The 21,493-nt window shown below is 34.6% G+C and overlaps 1 protein-coding gene across 1 annotated transcript in view; it reads left to right on the forward strand.

Moving 5' to 3' along the window:
• The window catches only part of CDH7 (cadherin 7), a 72,181-nt gene extending 54,956 nt beyond the window's left edge, over positions 1–17,225 (forward strand). Inside the window, exons 7-11 of the mRNA XM_072851312.1 lie at positions 1,583–1,719; positions 3,744–3,865; positions 5,314–5,431; positions 7,491–7,742; positions 15,257–17,225. Of these exons, the coding sequence (XP_072707413.1) occupies positions 1,583–1,719; positions 3,744–3,865; positions 5,314–5,431; positions 7,491–7,742; positions 15,257–15,750 (1,123 nt within the window). The 3' untranslated portion in view covers positions 15,751–17,225. The remainder of the gene's footprint in view (positions 1–1,582; positions 1,720–3,743; positions 3,866–5,313; positions 5,432–7,490; positions 7,743–15,256) is intronic.
• Positions 17,226–21,493: the final 4,268 nt, after the last annotated feature.

A 21,493-nucleotide genomic window follows, 5' to 3' on the forward strand; every position in this document is an offset into this window, starting at 1 on the left:
CCTTCTCCTTCTCCTTCTCCTTCTCCTTCTCCTTCTCCTTCTCCTTCTCCTTCTCCTTCTCCTCCTTCTTCTCTTTTTTTCTTTCTTTCTTACTATTTTTTTAAGAAAGGTCTTTGGCTCTTCAGATTGCATAGTGATGGTGTTAATAATTGGGAAATCTAAGGGCTGGCAGGAGATTAAATCCCAGCTACAGGGCCTGCCAAGATTGACTACATAGCAGAGGTGACAGGCATAGTCTCATGGGGAAGCCTGCCAGCCACAAAAGAGCTGAAGAGCACTACTGACCAAATAAACAGTGCTGGCATGAAATAAAGTAAAAAATGAACTACAGTTAACATAAAATGGAAAAAAAAAAAGTGAAAGAGGGAGAGCCTTAATCCATGAAAACTGCTGTTACTGTTGTTACAACTCTTTACTCCATTCTCTCTCTCACTGTGACATTATATGGTAAAAAAATTCTAATTATGTAACAAATCTCTGCTCTAAGACTTTACAGCTGAGAGGGATAGATAAAAACACAGTAATACAACAAAGTAGAAGAAGGTATATTACAACACAGAACAAACAAATAGTGTCATAAGATCATTATATCTGGGAAGTCCTGTTTTTTTAACTATCTTCCATAATTCTTTCCTTCCACATTGTTCAAAGGGTTTGGTTAATGTTATATCAATAATCTAATATATCATCAGTGTGACAGTAATTGTAATGATCACACTTGGTCTGATTTGGACATTTTAATTGATCCTGAGTGTAGGGAAGTGCTCTGGAGCACATACTTGATCTAAATGAGAGTGCAAGAATCTGACCCAATATTAAATCGAATGTCAAGAATATTCCGGTAGTTAATCTAAACCTGCCTAATCAACTATCCCTTTCTCTCAAAAGGGTTATAAGCAAAACACCCACAGGCATTTTGACCTTTTTCCCTTATGCTATTTTCTGTTTGCTAAGGAGCTCATTTCCCCTTCCTAAAACAAATTTGGAGGTAAAAGATATGTTAAGCCAAAGAGTTAAGGGCATGAGCCTGCGTTTGTCTAATGACAGTAAAGTACTGGGAGCTGACAGTGATGACATGCAATCCCTTGACCCACTCTGCATCATGTCTCTTTTTTTTCCTGCCCCTGCAGCTCTGGGTGATTCAGGGGCTCTTCTGCTGGTGATAGAAAGCTCTGTGCTCAGACTGCCAGCCCCCACGGGAGCAGCAGCCAGCTGGTACAGCCACATAGCAAACTTCCAACTCACTTTCTTCTTAGCTGGGGTTCAAGAGGATGCTATTCCATGAATAAATGAAAGTTTGCCTTACAGCAGAGAGGAAGAAAGAAAAGAGAGTGGGATACCTATAACCTAATTTAAGAGGGCACTGTGGGAACAGAGCCTGCCACGGTCAGCACAGGGCGCTGCATAACTCTTGCCTTTTCATATGGCTTTGCTTCTCTCAACACCCCAGAGAAACTGGACAAAACAAAGTTCAAAATCAGGAAACAGTGGAAACTTTTTCTCTCTAATAAGAAATAAATGAAATATTTTTACAAGCTGTAACTGAACATAAATCAAAAGTTTTCTTTCATCCTTTACCTAGGTACTCAATAGATCGGAACACAGACCTGGAGAGGTATTTCAATATTGATGCCAACAGTGGAGTCATTACAACTGCCAAATCTTTGGACAGGGAAACTAATGCTGTTCATAATATCACAGTTTTGGCTATGGAAAGTCGTAAGTAACAATTTAAAGATTTTATTGGCTGTTTATGTGTAAAACTTCCAGCTTGGTTGTGATCAGCTGCATTGAGAGAAATTATGACAGTTTCAAATGGTGGCAGATAAAAATAACTTCTTACTCAATGTAAAAGAAACCTATGTGATAAAAATTAAGAAATACAACAGATTAAGTATTTGCTCTTTCCTTTGCCTCACACTTTGTGTAGTCTTTTGACTTCTGAAAAACAAGTACAAAGGAAGACGAAATATGTTAAGTCATCAGTCTCAGGCCAAGTGTCATTAGAGAAAAAGTGATATGAAGTATAGAGGAGAGCAGTTAGACCATCTTAGTGATGGCACGCACTTAGAGTTGATTCCTGTTGGTCAGCCACAGCATTCTTAAAAGGTATGAAGGAAAGGGGATGTGAATGCTTGTGTGGTTTCACTTTCCTGACTCTAAAGTAAGACTATAGAGGATATTTTGTACTTGGTATCTTTTCTGGTGTAAGATGAAAAGTGTTGAAGAATTGAACTCTTCAAGCACATGCAACAAGAATTCTGTTAATGCAAGTTTAAACCTAAACTTGTTCAGCTCTGAAAATATTCTGTCAAAAACTATATATTTTTGCATTTATGTTTGAAGAATTTATTTCTTCAAATTTCATCCTTATTACTACTCTGTTGGGCTGTGATAATAAAAGAGTTAGCAGTTCTCTGACCTGCGTTTTTAAAAATCCTGACTTCTTGCTTTCAGTGAGGTTAATTTAATGTTTAACCTGAAAACAAACGTTTATCATTTAGCGTCCATATGAATTTGTCTTGTATTCTCAGGAGCAGAATTTTGGTCTAGGAGGCCAGCATGGAAACCAAAAATTTTCCTGTGTAGTAACAAAACTGACAAGGTAGACAAAGGGCATACCTGACACAAGTGAGAGGCTAGGAGCACAAGTAATACCTGTCCTTGTTTCAGCTGCGATAGAGTTAATTTTCTGGGCTAAAATTTTCTGGGGCTAAACCACAACGATACCTAACACGGCTTTAATTTATGTTCATGGCCTGCTTGGTTTTCAATAAGCTTAGGTCAACAGAGGAAAAAGTTGGTGTCAAAATTGCTTACTCCTCTGGTATTTCACATGTGGAATAAAAAACAAAACGAAACACTGCATGATCTACATTCGGATGCATTGCTGTAATACTTATAATACTGACTAAAATGTGGTTGCAAAACCCTATAAAAAGAAGGTTTGTACAGTTTTCCATTCTGCTCTGCTTTATCACTAATATCACCACTTGTAAAAAAAAAAAAGCAAGCTCTCTTTTCCCTGCTCCAAAACAGAAGTGTTATCTAGCAAAATAAGTATAGCACACACTGATGTCCTTTATACTTAGTCCAAAATATCTACTGTTGAAGATTAAATTATGACATTGGACCCTGCATAGTTTCATATTTTAGCTAGAAATGTGCATCAGTTTAAGAATGTGATTCATATTTAAGGTGTCCAGCATGTTAATGACAGTGTTTAAATACTTTGTGTGTGCACTTTAAATACTTTGGGGTTTGCTTGGGAATACAGCTTCCTCTTTTTTTTGTTATACATAGCTGATGGAATTCTGTTTTTAACTCCTTAATAGTCTTATCAATCTGAATTGCAACAAAAATTTATTTAACCCATAATAACCATGCTGGTCCTGATATGAATAGTGCTGTTCTGGCTAGTTATACTCCTTGGCGATGGTTTTATGTCATCTTGCTCTTACCCTTCCATATGATGTAATTCAATGCTGTGATTAGTGAGTTAGATTTTCAGTTTATCCTGGAGAGTAAAAATCTTAGTTTAACTAAAGCTGTTGGGAAACATAAACATTGTTTCCACTAGGTCCAGAAGATCAAGCCAAGAGCTTCCTTTGTCTTTCTAGGAGGGATTGCAATTGATTTGATAAGTATATGCAAAAGAAGACTGCAAATGAAAAACTTATTGACCCAAAGAATAACTTGCAAGGAGGTTTTCTTGATTGTTTTGTTGGCTTCTTTTCCTATAGAGAATCCAGCACAGATTGGGAGAGGCTATGTAGCCATCAGTATCCTTGACATAAATGACAATGCCCCTGAGTTTGCCATGGAGTATGAGACAACTGTCTGTGAAAATGCTCAGCCTGGTCAGGTATGGCATGATAGTTTTTTTATGTTTATTTTTATCAGATAGCCAGCCATTCTTTATGAAAGCCTGACAGCTTTAAGATAAAATATAATAAGTTTATGGCAGTAAAAATGATGCTTTAATGTGCAGCACAAGCAAACAAACCCTAGCATCTTCACCATACCTCTGAAGAGAAAGACTCAGGTGTAAAAATTACCTGTTGAAGGTATTGTTAAAATTTATGGCTTTCTTATTGACATAATGGATGCATTTTGCCAACCTCACCTAATTTTGAATAATATTAAGAATGCATACTTCCTCCTAATTGTACTGGAAGTGGGAAGTCTTAACATGGAGGTTCTTCTGAGACTGAAGGCCTACCATTCCTAAAATGAGTACACGCTTTTATTTCCCTTAGGAAATATGTGGCCATAAGGCCACAGTTTCACAAGGGAGATGTATTCCTACCAAATTCTCCAGTGTTTTTAGCTCCCCAAATGTCTTCCAAGTAGTCCTAGACTCAACTAAAAGTATCTGGTGTTGTTTATCCTTGGTGTCTCCCATACTTGGACTTTTCCTCTCTACTTTGTAAGACCTCAGAAAAAAAATATATTTTCTCATTCTCTCTTATCTCTCCCAGAAAACTAATCGATACTTCACATAGATCCCACATATTCCTTAGGAGGCTTTGCACTTTTGTCCTTCTTCCAGAATATTGTCCTTCCTGTGGCATATGTCGTTTATTGCACATTTCAAAATCACAGTATAATTTAAATCCTCAACAGAAAACACTACCGTTATTAGGTTGCGTTCACAAGAAACACAGAATACATGTGCTCTTATTGGAGTACCTGTTTGTTTTTCCTGTGATCTAGTCAGAACTGTTAGCTCTGAGTATTCATTCTTTATGGATTGTAAGCAATGGTGACACCTTTTTCTAGAAACAGATTTTGTCAGAATTTTAGAAAATAAAATTGGAAAAATAGTAATGATAATTAAAAAACCCAGAAAATATACTTGTGACTTGGCTTTTTCCTCTTCATGTCTTTAAGAAAAAATTAAATGAATTAAAATGCTCAAAATCATAACCTTCTCCTTGCGAAAGTTTACAATGCAATGTTAATTGCAGCCACTGACAACTACATTAAGGGCCATCCAGAAGATACACTTCTTCCACTGCTCTGCAGTTTATATTCCCTGCCCCGATCAATGACAGGACCTAACTTTCTCACAGGCCCTGCAGATATTGTTTTTGGCCAATAAAGTTGATACAGGGAAAGTAAAGTGTTGAGTCACATTTTAGTTTTAATGGTGTCTGTACATGCTTAGGAGATTAGAAAAACAAAATGTGATATAAACAGGACTCAAGAGAGGGTTGATGCTTTGTTAGGTAATAGAAGGGTTATACAGTGTACATGTATTTATGCTTCTTCCCATTCCAAACAATGAAACCCCGATGTATGTCAAAACAGGTCATCCAGAAAATCAGTGCAATTGATAAAGATGACCCACCAAATGGCCATCAGTTCTACTTCAGTTTAACAGCAGAGGCAGCAAATAACCACAATTTTACACTGCAGGACAACAAAGGTAAGGACATTTTTTTGGGGAAAATATTCACCACTAACACGTTTCATTTTGAATATATTGTGCTGATTATGACCTACATAAACTTCTATTCTGGTAAGGACATAAATTAAAGTACAATCAGCCTGCAAAATAATTTTATCTGTAGATTATTTGTCAAGGGAATTAAACTGTTGTTTGAATTGTTTAAAGCCTTCAGCCAAACAGAGCAGCTTTAAATCTTTCTTTTCTTCCTCCCCACCCCCCCCCAGAAGTCACTCTTCTCACAGTTTTTCCTTGTATTTATAGGTTTTTGTCTAAATTAGATTTTACCTTGGGGCAGTGACTGAAAAATGTCCAAGAATTCATGTTTTATTAATATAACTCAGGGCATAAAAAATGAGTGCACAGTAAACAGAGGTTTTTTTTTTTTCTTAGAAAAACACATCTTTTCAGTAAGTATACCACCTACTGAAGAATGCTTTTGATAATGAAAGTTGCCTACAATATTTACACAGACTTCTTATGACTATTTCCCCAAAGACTTATGCGAAGACTCCCATTGACATCACGTTTCTATTAGTTAAAATATCTGAGAACATGCTTCTAATTAGTGTTCTCATTAGTTGCACCGCATAGTATGGCATCTGGGCATGTATCAGTCAGTTTAGCTATTAGCTGAAGCAAATAGAACTAAATAGACACTATGTTAGTCTTGCATTGCTCTTCTATAGATCAGTACTAAACCAGAGCTACAAAGTCATCCTTATTAATGAAATAAGAAAAACAGACATATGGTGGACTAAAGGATACTGTTTGTACAGACAGACTTTGAACAACATTCACTAAGTATAACATGTGACCTAATAAAGTTCTCTGACACAGCTATTTATTGCCTTACCCTGCATGTAGTTGCTGACATGCTTAATTTTCTTCATATAAGCAGCTTGCAGTTCGAAACTAAAGACTGTAATAGTAATAATGATGAAAACAATAAAAATGTATTAGAATAAGACTTTATTTAGAAATCTGACATTGTTACAATTACTGTGAAGTATTTAATGAAAAGACAGGCCCTCTTCCAGATAACTTATTATTTGGAAAATGTAATAATAGACTTTTGCAATAACAGTAAAATTGATGGAGTTACAAGACACAGCACCAGTTGCCTCTTTTGATGTTAATTAATTTTATGCATATCTCATATGATGCTATATGAAGAAGTGCTTGCATATTTTACCAGATAGGTCATAATAGATGACACAAGAAGATAACTTTACAGGACTATCAATATATCTGTCTATAAATAGATAGATAAGTAGACAGATAGACAGACCGACCGACCGACCTTTTCTATACATTCTAGGAGAAGTAACTCCCTACCTCTCAGGAGCTGTCAACCTGTATTGAACACAGTGAGTTTTGCACATATTTTCTGAAACACATGGCCTTTTTAATCACCTGACTCAGAGCAGCACCAAACAACACATTTCAGAGTGATTATATTAGTCATCTTGACTCTCAGATGAGACTGAAAACAAGTGTGTGTCTTTGTTAGATGTGTAATTACCTGTATTTGTGCACCGATTGGATTTTTTTTGCGTTCAAAAAATATTTCATTGGTCTTCAGAACTTATTCTCCTATTAATATGTTCATCCCTTCCATTAATATGATATCTATATCTGTAAATAATTGAAACAAACCCTTGGAAATTAGGCCTGAAACAGGTATATAGATACTTAATCTGATCACTGAAGGGTGAATGTTTTCTTTTGTGTAATGATCTCATCTTCAACTGTCTATCAGGAGTGTGAAACTGTGAGCTTAACTAAAACCAAATAGACATCTGCAATTTTGAAACAGTCTTTCTTGGAAAACCGAAATCTTTTTTTTTTTGGTTGCATATAATTTCTCAGCTGATCCTATCTCTGCAGCTTCAAAAATATATGACCAGGAAAGATAAACCTGTTGAAATAACATAAATGTGTTTATAGTCTTTTAAGTAAAAGTCTGTATTATTTATAGGCTTGAGTTTTAGAAAGGTCATGTATTTTATATTTATCTTTTTATTCCTTTATCTAGATAACACTGCAACAGTATTAACCAGAAGAAATGGGTTCCGGAGACAGGAACAGTCTGTTTTCTACTTGCCAATATTCATTGTGGACAGTGGATCACCTTCACTTAGTAGCACTAATACCCTCACCATCAGAGTCTGTGATTGTGATGCAGATGGTATTGCTCAGACATGCAATGCAGAAGCATATATCTTGCCTGCAGGACTTAGCACTGGAGCCCTGATAGCAATATTGGCTTGTGTCTTGACACTGCTAGGTACGTCTTCTTCCTGTTACCCTTATTTTCCATTCAATGTATAGTAGCAAAAGATAGATATATACATATGTATATAAGCTTCAGCACCCCCTCCCGGCCCTCAGTTTCTGTAAATAGGGACACCTAACATTCCAGGCAGAACAGCATTTTGTATTATGAGCCACACAAATTTTCAGTTTGGGATTTTCAAGTTCAGATACTTTCTACTTTCTTTCTATGCCAAGCTGCATCCAGATGTATATAGGAGATAATAGTAAAAGAAAAAAAGATCACTTGCATCGAATGTAATATTTAAGAGATAGACAATGCAGTTCATGGAAATATTTGGTTTAGCATACTTACTGTATAACCAGTATCGGTGTGTGTCCCTTTTTCAGAGATAGAACTATTTTTAAATATTTATTGATTTGCATAGAACAAAAGACATTCAGAAAATACAACAGATGTAATTTACTGATGGGAATCATCATATTTCAATGAAAATCTTCTACAGAATGATCTTTTGTTACTTCTGCAACTGGTAGCACAGTTGGATTTTATGTTGTGCAGTGAAACTGCAGCTAGATAAAAGACAGTGGAAAACAGTGGAACAGTGTCAACATCCTAGTTTGGTTAGCATTTCTCATTTCATGCCTAGTCCTTAAACAAAATGACTACATGGTCGTAGTAAAGGCTCAAATCAAGGAGTAAAGATGAAGGACCATCTGCAGGATGCAGGTGAGCAGAAGTGCAGTTTTACTTAACGTTAGAAAGATCACATGTTAACAAGGGTACCCCGATTCAGCACACAAGAATTTTCTTGACTGTTGTTATCAATGGAGAGATTTTTCTGTTCCCTGGCTGTACATATCAGTCTAAGGGAAAGGGTAAGCCCATAGTGTCCTCAGGTTGGTATAATCCCAGGGGTGATTTATCTGTCACTGTTATCCAAGTAATTTGAATAGGTCAAATCAAGATACTTTTGTCCACACTTCTGTTCATGGCAGCATTTCAACAATGTATAGATTTCTCTTCTTATTGACTTTGATTCACCTCACTGTAAACCATTAGAAGGAAATGTCCCTTCTGCTACAAACATTTCTAAAGGACTCAAAAAAGGAAATTCTCTTGCATTCTTGTTATAGAGTAAGAAAAATCACTACCTCTGAAATGAACCCAACCAACTTACTCAATAGCTGTTATGTATAGGGGGTGGCATTTCCAGAGTTTTCCATCTTTGTGAGAAAAAACCCTAAGAACATAAGATTGTTTAAACTCACTCAATACATGGTTAGGCCTAGGTTTAAGGAGAAATAGAAGGGAATGATTGCCAAAAGTTTTAATGAACATTTTTTAAATACCATTTTTCTAGTAGCATTTCTAGGCCATTTATAAACCCAAATTAACTTTATTTCAACATGAACCTAAATGGTAAAGTTCAAAAAGATATAGAAAAGATTCTCTTACATCAACTAGCATTGGCATCAGTGGAAAAACACCTATTTAAAACTGTGGTCCTATCTTCTTAAGGAGAAAAATTCTGTAACAATAGCAATTCACTTCATCCCAAATTGAAATGTCACCATTTCTGTTATATATAAAAAGGGAGTTTCTGAAGATTACATAAGAAACTACTGTAAATACAATGCAGCCTGGTTTGGGCATAAGCTTTTCTTAAATAGGAGCCATAAGTCTTAAAGAAAAGCATTGAATGGAGACACAGCCTGTTACCAGGCAATAACTTGCTTATTCTACTCAGTACACCAGGGTTCAAATACGACCAATGAATCAAGAAACCTGAGTTTTTATTCCAGTCATTTTTAGAATGTACTGAACAAGCATTTGCTAAAGAATTAAGGATAAGCTCTCTGAACATAATGTTTGAATAATAGGCTGTAGACTGAAGGGGAATCTGGCATATGACCACCTTACCATTGATCTTATTTGTCAAAGAATTGGACTTCCAAATATAGCTGTCTGAATGCATCACCACTGTTTATCCAAATAAACATTTGTATGTGCTGTCATCACTTCCAATCTAAACTGTTCCTTTTGGGTACAGTTCAAAGCTGCAGGCACAGTTTGGGTTGCGTTTGTATGCTAAATCTGGCTTTGAGTCCTGCATTTGCGTACTGTATCCTGCTGCTGTTTTGTTCCCAGCCAGGTGCCAGTCTTCACAAGGAAGAGATGCCTAAGCATCACTGCTGCCCATTGAAACCCCAGTCAAGTGTTGTTGCTTCTCTGGTCCCAGAGCCTTTCTTCTTCTCCCATTTGTTCCCAGAAGACATTTTCTGGGATCAGCTGAATGGTAGTACTGCTAGGAATTTACTTTCTTCTTTTTCCCTTTTTCTTTTCACATCCATTCCTGAGAAAATAACCTGAAGATCCACTAACACAGCATAAAAAATAGGCTTCAGTTGTTGGCAAGTGGTTCCAGGGCTGGGACCATGGGATGCAAATTTTGTGTAAGAGTTTATCAGTGAAAAGAGGAGACAGGCTACCAGATCAAATTTTTTTTCTGACCCAAGATTAACACACAGTGCAAATCCAGTCACATTCATCAATGCCATCTGAATGTGAGTGCCAATTGTAAAGTGGAGGAGGCATGAGATTTGCATAAATGTCATGGACACATGCATTCTGGCACTAGTATCTTGAATTCTCAACAAGCTCTTATCTTCTTAAAGTTAGTATGATATACTTTGATATTTGTTCTTGCCCCATACATCCCTTTGTCTAATAAATAACCATTTGTCTTGACCAAGGCTCAGATCATCTCAGTGGGATTTCTTAGTGTTATTATTTTTACTTAAGCAACCAATTAATTTTAGGTAAGCACAATGTTTTCACTGACGCTAAGAAGGAAGAACGTTACTAAATCATACTTATTCATTATAATTGCATATAACATGGTGTAGACTATTTTTTCAAACTAAAATAATTTTTAGCAGTTAAAAATATTTTACCAAAATCTTTTCCCCTCCTCTTATCGACTGATGGAGATTGAATTCTAAATTTTATTCCACAAGAAAGTTACAATACTTTGTTAATTACTCAAATTTATTCACTCTGCAGTGAGGCAATGTTTTAAAGAAAAAAATAAAAAAAAAAGTGCTTGCAATTTATTCTATAAAAAGCATATGATAAGCTAGTTTGTATTCATTTTAGACTGTACATAATCTTTAGAGAAGTAAGTAGGATTTTTTTAACTCCTCTGAAAATTATATGGTAATTTAATTCAAGGTAATTTGTTTTTCAGTTAGCATCTTCCAGACACAATAATTGCTTTTGTAACAAGTGTTTAGCATAAAATGTGTACATAAAATCACGCAAAAAAAGAATGTTCACCTGTAGATAACCCAATCATATCTGAAAGGTTAAAGATTTTATTTACATTGAAACAATGGAAAGCAAGATTGACATAATGCTTTTTCATTATTTTTATCTTCCATACATTGGAATATAATCTATTAGTACTACCTATTTTCTTAAGGTAGTACTAATCTAAGTACTAACTAAGGTAACACTTTCTTAAGAAAGCCTCCTATTAGTGTGGTACTAGAGTTTACAAGTTAATAATACGCTGATTAAACTTCAAAATACAGATTTAAATTATTATGTTTCCAGTTAAAAGAGGAGGAATTTGTTACTATTATCACAGTACCTACAAGAACCCAATTAAATCAGCACACATAATTGTGTGATTCGTAAATGAGAAGAAACAGTCCTAGTCATAAGGATCTTATTCTCTAAATAGGTAAAATGCATACAGAAGGTGACTACGTAGTATGTGTGGGGTTTGGTCTTGCAGTTTTAAAAGTGATAAATCTATAACTGTTTTAACTTCGGGGTATCCAAATTAAGTCATTCAAAAGGTGGTTGAGTATGCAATGCAGAAGCTGTTTTCTGAAAGTTATAGAGCCTATTAGGGACACTCAGTGTGGGCATTTAAAGGTCACAGTCACTTTGCAAATATCAATCCAAACTGATTAAACAACAGTTATATATGAAGCTTGTTAACTGGGAATTAAATGCAGGTTTCCTGAGTCTTGGCCTCTGTAATTCCCCAATCTCATCTGACTGTACTGGCAACTGCAAGGTACAACTAAATAGGTTATTAGTGTGCTGCTTAGATGGCTGAGGATCTCCAATCTTCAGCTTTATGAATCATGACATACCTAAGGCATAAACCAATGTGCAGATTTGCTTGCAGCTGATGTGGCTTATTACTATAGTAAATGCCAGGCTTAGGGGTGTAGCGTATACGAGGCATGATAATGCTTCTGATTTAGCTCTGCCCTTACTGTATAGCTCTGCATGTAGTCTTCCCCTTCAGGTTCTCTCAGGGCTTTTATGGCTTCCTTACAATTATGTTGCAGTTGCCTTGAGTACAAAAGGAAAGATTAATACTAAAACAGAGAAATATGCTCAGGTGACATAAACCCGATTTTTTACCAGATCATACCAAAATAGAAATTTCATAATAATTCCATAAAACACACTGAAAAATGGCAAAGCAGAAATTCACTCTTATATTCAAAGTTGTTTGTTAAGAGACTGATTTGGCGAACTGAAACTATTAATATTATCATTATATCTATACTGACACAAGGATAAAACGATGTATTACCACAGCTAATATAAATACAAATGACATTTTCTCTTCGCTATTGTACCTGTTAAACAAAATCAACATTTCTAACAATTCAGGTAAATCAGAACAAAAAAGTTAGTTTAGATCTATCTTTATTAGTTCTGGTTATGTAGTCTTTATAATTAGTTACTTCTAATATTGATTGGTTTATTTATTTGCTAAATCACATATGAAATCAGTGTTGCCATTTTGTCTCTCTACCATGAGTTCGGTGTACCAGTATGGAGCCAAATTAGTGGCCTCAATATGCAATACGTATGCCCCTAAAGCTTTTCCATTGTATTATTTCTTCTCTAAAAAGCATAAAATTAGGTTTTCTAGATGTTCAGCCAGTCACTAATTACTGACTTAATCTCTAATTTTGTGATAAATATAGGAAAAAAAACCCACCATGACTTAATGAGAAATGGATAAGCTTTAAAACCATTTGCACTCGATTTAGATATCAGTGAAATTTGTTTTGCGCTTGTATTCATCTCTGCAGTTCCTACAATGTAGCTAAAGCTTTGTTCATTTAGAGGTTAAACTTATTGTTCATAGCTGTTGGAAAGGCTAGAAATTAATAATCTCATAAAGCCATCTGAATGCTAAAATATTTAACCTTTAGAAAGACTCCATATTTTTCTTGGCTTCAAGCAAGTGTGAGATGTACAAGGAATACTATATAAAACATTCATTGTATCTTGATTTTTATTGTACCTTTAGGCAGACCTGCCTACTAAGTTCCATATTTTTCACTTATTTGCAGGTATTTAACTTTCAAAATGAAGTATGTTAAGAGGAACAGTGGTGTGAAAATGCATTTACACTCGAGTAAAGGAAATTATTCGCTCCTTACTTATATGGCAATAAAAATTGTGGCAGTAAATGTTAAAAATAATAATTAAAAAGTTATGTCAATAACAATCTTGTCTTAAATGTATATTTGTACTGTCAGCAAGCTAATTTGTTTTTCACTTTAAAATATCTTTTATAATAAGGAAAAACATTAAGAGTGGAGCGCAGTTGTCTCTGTGATGACAATTTTGTGTTCTCTGCTGTATAATTTACAGCTCAATTTGTATTGTATAAATATCAGAATGTTTTGAAATTTCACAAAAGCCACTTTAAAGGTCAAAATCTTATATTGTCAAACTGCTTATGTAAATATTGTTCAAAGCAAAATGCCCCAAACTAGTGGCTTCTGAATTCAATATATAAAGCATGAATCAGGGAGAGGCCAGGGGCAAAAAAGTGAGAAAGTGATGCTGATGCTGCAGTAATATAGAGTCACAAGACATCTGTTAGTAGACAGATCATGATGTGTGCCTGGTAGCTACTGAAAAAAGGGGAAAAAATATTGCCTAATATATTTGTCAAAAAGTTTAGAAAAAAATTGAACTTTTTCCAGTTTTATTTTTAGACATAAATGTCTCCAAAGGAAAATAAAAAGAATTGCAGCAAGTCTGCCTTTAAAGTCATCTTATGCTTTAGCCAATTCCAAATGGTACCATAACGTCTGTAGACATATGATACAGTTTTTTGCATGTACAGTCTCTGAATGACTGGTTTATTCTAACCAAGTGATCCCAATATTCAATCATGCTTCACAATGACTAGATTGATATTGATTTTAAAAATTCCTCCATGAAAAGAAGGGCTTTCAAGAATGACAGTCCTACGTCATGCAATTTATGGAGGTCACTTCTAAGACTACCTAGGGAAGCTCAAGCTTAATTTTATCTATATCAGCTTTTGCTTTTCCAGATGTTTATACAGCATTTAGTTGGCTTATCAAAGTACTGTAAGTAAAGATTATAAACCTTAGACATATGAATGCATATAATCACATATTCTTAGGATTAAAAATAAACATAAAATCAGAAGAGATTAATTGAATATGGAATGATACTTACTCTTCAACGTACTGTTATTTTTACAGTCATAGTAATGCCTGCTATTTTCTAGGAGTATCATTAACTCAGCAAATGTTATCCAGATGCTACAATATAGTATTAACCATTTTCTAGGAGGATGATTCACACTCCATCATGTCCTACAGATGGGTGCAATATTCATATTACTGGTTCCATATTTTGTGTGTCAGCAATGATGTTTCTCTACCAAAACTGTATTTTAACAAGATGAGCCCTGAGTTAGTTTCTCCCAGTTCTTTTGGCTGTCACTGCAGTTTAGTATTACCTTTCAAGCTGAAAGAAACTTTAAGGATTAAAATTAAAAAAAAATAATTACATTTCTAGCACTGGCTGATCCAATAAACTCCAGCCCTAGCAGTTCTCATTAGATGAAATTCATAAACCCCAAGTACAGTACTTTGCACTTTATAGGAAAGTGAAGTCTTATATAGAGATACTTTTAATCCATGAACTAAGACAGTCTCATTTTACACATTGCTTAACAATTCAGTGTTCTCTGATCTATGATTTTTTAATATTTTTTTTTCAGCAGAGATTGACCATATACTTTAATTCAGTCACTTCCCAAACCGTGGTTGTTAAATTCTATTCAGTTACTTTATGAATGTGTTTTTATCACTTGGGCAATTAAGAGTTCAGGAAAAGGTCTTTTTTTATTTCATGGCTGTGAAATTCTAATAGTCAGACTGAACCAGTCCTAAAATTTATGGTTAGCGGACAGCATAGGATATAGAATTAGAGATGAAGACGTTAATCCAGAATGGTTTTGGAAATAGATTCTTTAACATCTAAAAAGCTTATGGTTTAAAAGCTGTTTCAGAACCTGCTAGGTTTCAAATCTAACTGCATAAATTGCCTGCTATTTCCTTGGGTCTTTGCCATATAAATCAATGAGTATTTCCACCACTAGGAAAAATATGAGGAAACTTTAGCATTGCTAAAATTCCAGTCTTTCTGTGTTCCAGTTCTTGTCTTACTGATTGTCACCATGAGGCGACGGAAAAAAGAGCCCCTCATTTTTGATGAAGAGAGAGATATCAGAGAGAACATTGTCAGGTATGATGATGAGGGTGGTGGAGAAGAAGACACTGAGGCTTTTGACATGGCTGCCTTGAGAAACCTCAACATTATCCGAGACACCAAGACCAGAAGGGATGTGACACCTGAGATTCAGTTCTTGAGCAGACCAACTTTTAAAAGCATCCCAGATAATGTCATTTTTAGGGAATTTATCTGGGAAAGACTAAAAGAAGCTGATGTGGACCCCTGTGCACCACCCTACGACTCCTTGCAGACATACGCGTTTGAGGGGAATGGCTCGGTGGCAGAGTCGCTCAGTTCTTTAGATTCGATCAGCTCAAACTCTGACCAGAACTACGATTACCTCAGTGACTGGGGCCCTCGCTTTAAAAGGCTTGCGGATATGTATGGGACTGGACCAGACTGCTTATACTCATAGCCTTGGAACCTTTCTCTGAAAATGCACTGAAGAATACTAAAACAGAAAACTCATCCTTACAGACTGAAGAAAGTTGTAAATATTTCTCCATTTTTAACCTTTTAGGTTTTTTTGCCTTGGTGGAACATATCTTCATTAGACTTGTCCTAGGGACTGCACTGACCACACAGAATATGAGCATTTGGTGGCATTTTTGATAAAATGAAATGCTCAGCCACTTTCAAATAGATAGCAACCCTCAGATACCTGCAGAGGCAACTCACTTTCAAGAGCATGTTATGCACCGTGACCTCAATGAGCCAATGATACTCTGTAATGCCTTCGCAGAATTGCTATGTCTAGAACATCAAGTCTCTGGTATGAGATAAGTGTAAGAGGAAACAAATTTACAAATATAATATATCATTCAATACAACATTACAATATATAGTATTTACACATGCAAGGTTTTTTTAACAAATTTTCTTTACAGTGTTGCATGCAGCTTGCTAGGCCAAAAACAGGAGGACAGACATGAAAACAAACAAAAGTCCAGCAGATCATTTTTTTTCTTCTCCTTGTTTGTTGTCAGAACTATTTAATTAGAAGTCTCTGTAATTTTCTGGGTAGTTTTATGCAAAAATTACTGTTTGTACTAAGAAATTCCACAATGTTTGTCATCAACTTACTGAAGTAGTTTACAAGCCACATAAAATAAGAACTATGGAGTGGTATTCTTATAGTTGGAAAGTTTTGTGATGCCCATGTAGGTATAGAAAAGAAGTTGCTATCTATTTGCTATTTTTTATTATCTCTTCTGATTTGTACAGGAGAATTTATCCTTTTTTATTATTATTTGACATAAAGTGTTATATTTATTTTGGAGCTCCAATCTCCACTAAATTCAGGTCCATTTTACTGCCTCATGGTATTACACTTGTCAGAACATGCTGATTTTTCTCCAGTCTCAGATAAATGTAGGAAATGAAGCATGGAAATGGAGAAATTACAGTAAAGCAATCTCGCCCACCATTCATCTCTCAGAAAGGAGAGCAGCTACAAGGACATGCAGTTGTTCTTCTGAGCCATTACAAAGTCTGAGACATTTAAATAAAATATTTGTACATTGAATTTTTGGAAAGAAGACTACAGAGGTAGCTGGGAGTGTCTTTAAAGCAAGATTTAATTTTCAAGGTTAAACATGCTATATGCTTCAAAGACTGTAAACACCTTACTTTTCTCCTTCCTCTTCTCTTTTGCTGCTGATGAATCACAGTAAAAGACTCTTTTCAATTTCTTTCTTTTGTTAAGCAATGTAATGCTATTAACTCCAGAAATCATCTTTAGATCCAGCTGCACATAAGTATTTTTCCCCAAAGGTGTTAACTCATAATTTTCACTACACATAATTTCTACACTGGTTCAGGAGTGCCAAAACAGAAGGACAACTGCTGTTGCTTAAAATACTGTACAATTTTGAAGTAGTATTTCTTAGAATAAGACAACTTTTTTATGATTCTGACAATATTTATACTTCATCTTTCATGATTTATTACTAGATAATAAGGCATATATTCAAGTAAAATAGAGTTTTTAAGTATTATTTCAGACTGTTTTATTTTAGATAATCTGTAAATGAGTTCCTAAGTTAGGCTCTGCTCCTGCAAACTTTTTTGCTTGTACTTAACTTGAAATGACTTCACTTGCCTGCGATTACGGACAGGCATACAGAACTGTTTGCAGGACTGTTTGTGAGTAGAAGGTACTCCACAGAGGATGATGCTCACTCTAAGATTACTTCTTCCTGAAAGAAGGATCCTGGTAGTAAAATCCTAATGTATGGGTGACACCAGGCTGGGAGATGGGAATTAGCATTAAGGCTTTGTAATTTTTGCAGCCCAGCATTATCAATTAATTATGTGAAAGTGGCCTTCAGCTCCATCAGAGAAAAAAAAAAAAATCATCTGCAACATATTTAATTTGAGTTACATTTTGGTAGACAATCATTGTTTCATAATTCAGTAGATTTGCTTCTAGTTGTATTAAATATATATATATAGGTGTATATATATATATGACAGATTTTGTAATGGAACTGAAAGATATTGCTCATGACTTTTAGTCATACATGTATGATTTTCAATAAAAAAAAATAAAAAAAAAAGAAAATTAACCACGTGTATGCAGTTTAATGAGAGCGAGATATGCTGCAGGAGTTAAGCAGGTATTAAATCAACAAGGTGCTGAGAACAGTTTTTTATTAATCTCCTTGTTATTTGTGGGAAGATAATTCATGCATCTGGATTAAGATGTCAAAAATGCTGATTTTAACACGTAACACTCAAAGGAGATTTAAATGTGATTTAGAGTAAACAACACAATTCCCTTGCTTTTCCACTTTCTATATCTGTAAATAACCAAAAAGCTCCCCTGTTATGAAACTATGTTAGGGTTTGGGGTTTTTTGGTGTGTTTGCTATGGAAAGAAATATGCTTTACTCTATTGCCATAAAAACTCTTGCATATGTTTTCTGTTGCACAGTTCTAAAATAATTGAGTAAATTTGTTGTTACATTATATATGCTTACCTGCTGATTATATTATTGAAGTAAGAAAGAAAGGTGGAAATCCCTTGTGTTTGATGACGGATGTTACCATAATATGTTTAGGTTTTCACAGTTTATAATCGGATCCAAATTCTGTCTTTGAGTGTTATTTATATTGTATAGCCTGATGTCATAAAGTATATTCTACTGACTAAACAGTGTTAAATAGAAGAAATATTTTCTCTGTCCTGGAAAGTTTATGAAACTATTGGAGCAAATTAATTACAAAGGCCTTTTAAAAAGACTTCCCATTTTATTTATTTATTTAACTTTCTGAAGAGCTCCGGTATCTAACTAGAGGCCACAAGTCCTCCTTAAAAAGTATGTCAAACACTGCAACCACTCCCATCTTATAGTGAAATGCCGACAGCTCTTTCCTTCCACCATATGGCATTTGAATAGGGTTACTTTAAATTGAGATTTCCAAGCACCTTGAAAAGTGTATGGTTGTAAGAGTGCTACTAAAAAAACCCACTTAAATTAACCCATTTGAAAAAGATTTAAGGCAAGACTTCTTACTATGCTTTGACCAATGTAAAATCTACTGAATTCAACAAAGTTAAACAGTGGGCATTCTGACTTACATTTTTTATTCAAAAGAATAAACTTAGTGTACTTACTCTATTAAGTTATATCGCCACTAAGACATAGCACAGGCCTTCTTAAGCCTACTAATTCTGATGGCTGGGTTAATAAAATCACTGCAGGACTTATGAAATTTGATGATACCAACCAAAACATCTCCTTCTCCCTAAGAATTAAGAGGGAAAAAAAAGTTTCCTTTTTACTTGTTGTTTTCTTTGTTGTTTTTAAAGGGAAATTTCCCTTTAAAGTTAAGGTCTTTTGTCAGTTATTTTATCCTATTTATCCTTTAGGTGCTGGCACTCATCAATATAAAAATATTTCCTGTCCTTTTTATTTCTTTGAGATTTTGGATGAAAGCATGTTATGAAATATAAAATGACAGCATCTTATTTTTATGGACAAGTGCTCTTGTATGATATAAAGAAAAGTAGTAGCTTGTCATTCTGAAAAAGAAATAAATATACTATAAAGCATACAATTACATTGACTTTTAAGATCATTAAAGAGTTGAAAGGTAAACACAATTACCTACATCAAATCTAGTGTTAAATTCTTAGTTGCAGCCTGGCATGTGGCTGATTTTATTTTTCTATATGTAGAATTTTTCTGTTTTAAAATCTATGTAGAACAATACTGCTTTGAGACAACATTGTATTCACCTCATTAGTGATAGTCAGATGGAATGAAGTATATTTTTATTGGTCTGTGACTCTAAAAGTGATTTGCAAAAGATATAAAAGTCATTTTATTTATTTGACAGAAACAGAAAAGTCTACAAGATAACCACAGGACTACAAATTGCAGTCTTAACTATGGCATCCCTAAGTTTCCCAGATATCTATCTAAGTTTCCCAGATATCTATCTAAGTTTCCCAGATACATCCTGAGATATAGTTACACCCCAGCACCATTTCTTCCACTCCAAGAATTCTTCCTCTGCTCAGTATCAGTGTAGCTAAAAACATATTATATTGTTTACTGGAAAGTTTTTTATGGATATCTACCTACAGTTTTGTTCTTTAAACTAGGAGAATCACAGTACGCAACAGAAATAATCTATTTCCTAGATGAAGGGAATGAAAAAAAATATCCATATATGAATGCTATACTTTGCTTTATGACTATGGTTTATCGTTTCTCATAAAAGAGAAAAAAAATCTTTCAATGTGGTACATAAAATCTGTGAAACCTTAGACCATACAATTGCAGACAGAAACATATTGGTTGAAAAAATTTGATTTACCTAAGCATTATAGGACACAAAATTGTCATGGAATCTTTGTGTATATAATCAAACACAATGAAAGCAGAAAACAGCATAGGAATTTCTTGGAAATCAGAAAATCTGATTTGAAGCCACCGTGCTTCATGCATTCACTGTGCACCATGCATATCATATGCATGCGTCTTCTATTATCTCATATGTGAACACATATTTCCTAAAATTATATGTCTGTTTAAACATTCCACCCACACACTATTTATTTTAAAATACCTTATTTAACTAGAGAGTATAAAAAAAAAATTAACCCTAGTCTCAGAAACTTTGTCTATCCCCATTAATGTCCAATTGAGAAAAATATAGTTTAGACTTAGGCAAAACTTTTAAGATTGCTCTCACAATAAAAGCAAATTGTTTTCATATTTTGACCCAAAATAGTTTAGAAGCTGTTAGAAGTATTGCAAGGACTGCTATTTCCATGATGTTTTAAAGCCATAGGTTATTTTATGATAAAATGGTATCAGATTTAAATTCCTATTCCTAGAAATGGTGTACAGTTTAATGGAGTTTAATATTTGGTTGATTAACTAAAGTCATACACCTATTGTGCATCATAAGAACAAGCTGAATGCTGAATCAGGGCTAGAAAAAAGTCAATCATTTTATTTTCTCCTTCTGCTCCCCACCATCTCTGCCGAAGTCAGAATTTCTTTTCACTGTACATGAAAGCAAACTCATGTTGAGTCTAAGTTAGACACAGTAGGGAATTGGATCTTGGTCTCCTCCTCACAAAGGCTAAAAGACTATTTACTAGGTCATTCTCTTCAATTATTCCTGCCTGATGATGTCTTGATTCCTAGGTCATGCTAACTGAGATCTGTGAAGTTGTTGGTTTTTTTTTTTCTTTTGTTATTGTTAAAACTGGTATTCTTGGTGAAAAACTTGTGTTTGGATGAGTTGACTTTTTTCATTGTATTTTTTGTTTTTCTTTTTCTTTGATCAAAAACATACCAGCCAGGTATATCCTGATTTTTCTTTAGTTTTGACTTCAAACCAACTGTTTTCTCTTCTGTTAATAGCACAAAAGAAAGTCCTGAGATGTTCCTTCTCTTTCATGCCAAGAAGCTATGGAGAAAAAGCTAAACATAGCATCAACACATTGCAGTGAAACTAATCTGTCACTTTCTCTAAACACGAGCTCACAATCTATAGTTAAGCTGCCACTAACACCATTCAAATCATGACATGGGTCTAATCTTACAACTTTAAAATATACTGCCATTTTCTGGCAGTACTATCAGCGATTTTTACACGTTTAGCAAAATCAAATTTTAGAATTGTCAACATTTGTT

Source organism: Ciconia boyciana, chromosome 2, assembly GCF_034638445.1.
Source record: "Ciconia boyciana chromosome 2, ASM3463844v1, whole genome shotgun sequence".
In the NCBI taxonomy this organism is placed as follows: Eukaryota; Metazoa; Chordata; class Aves; order Ciconiiformes; family Ciconiidae; genus Ciconia; species Ciconia boyciana.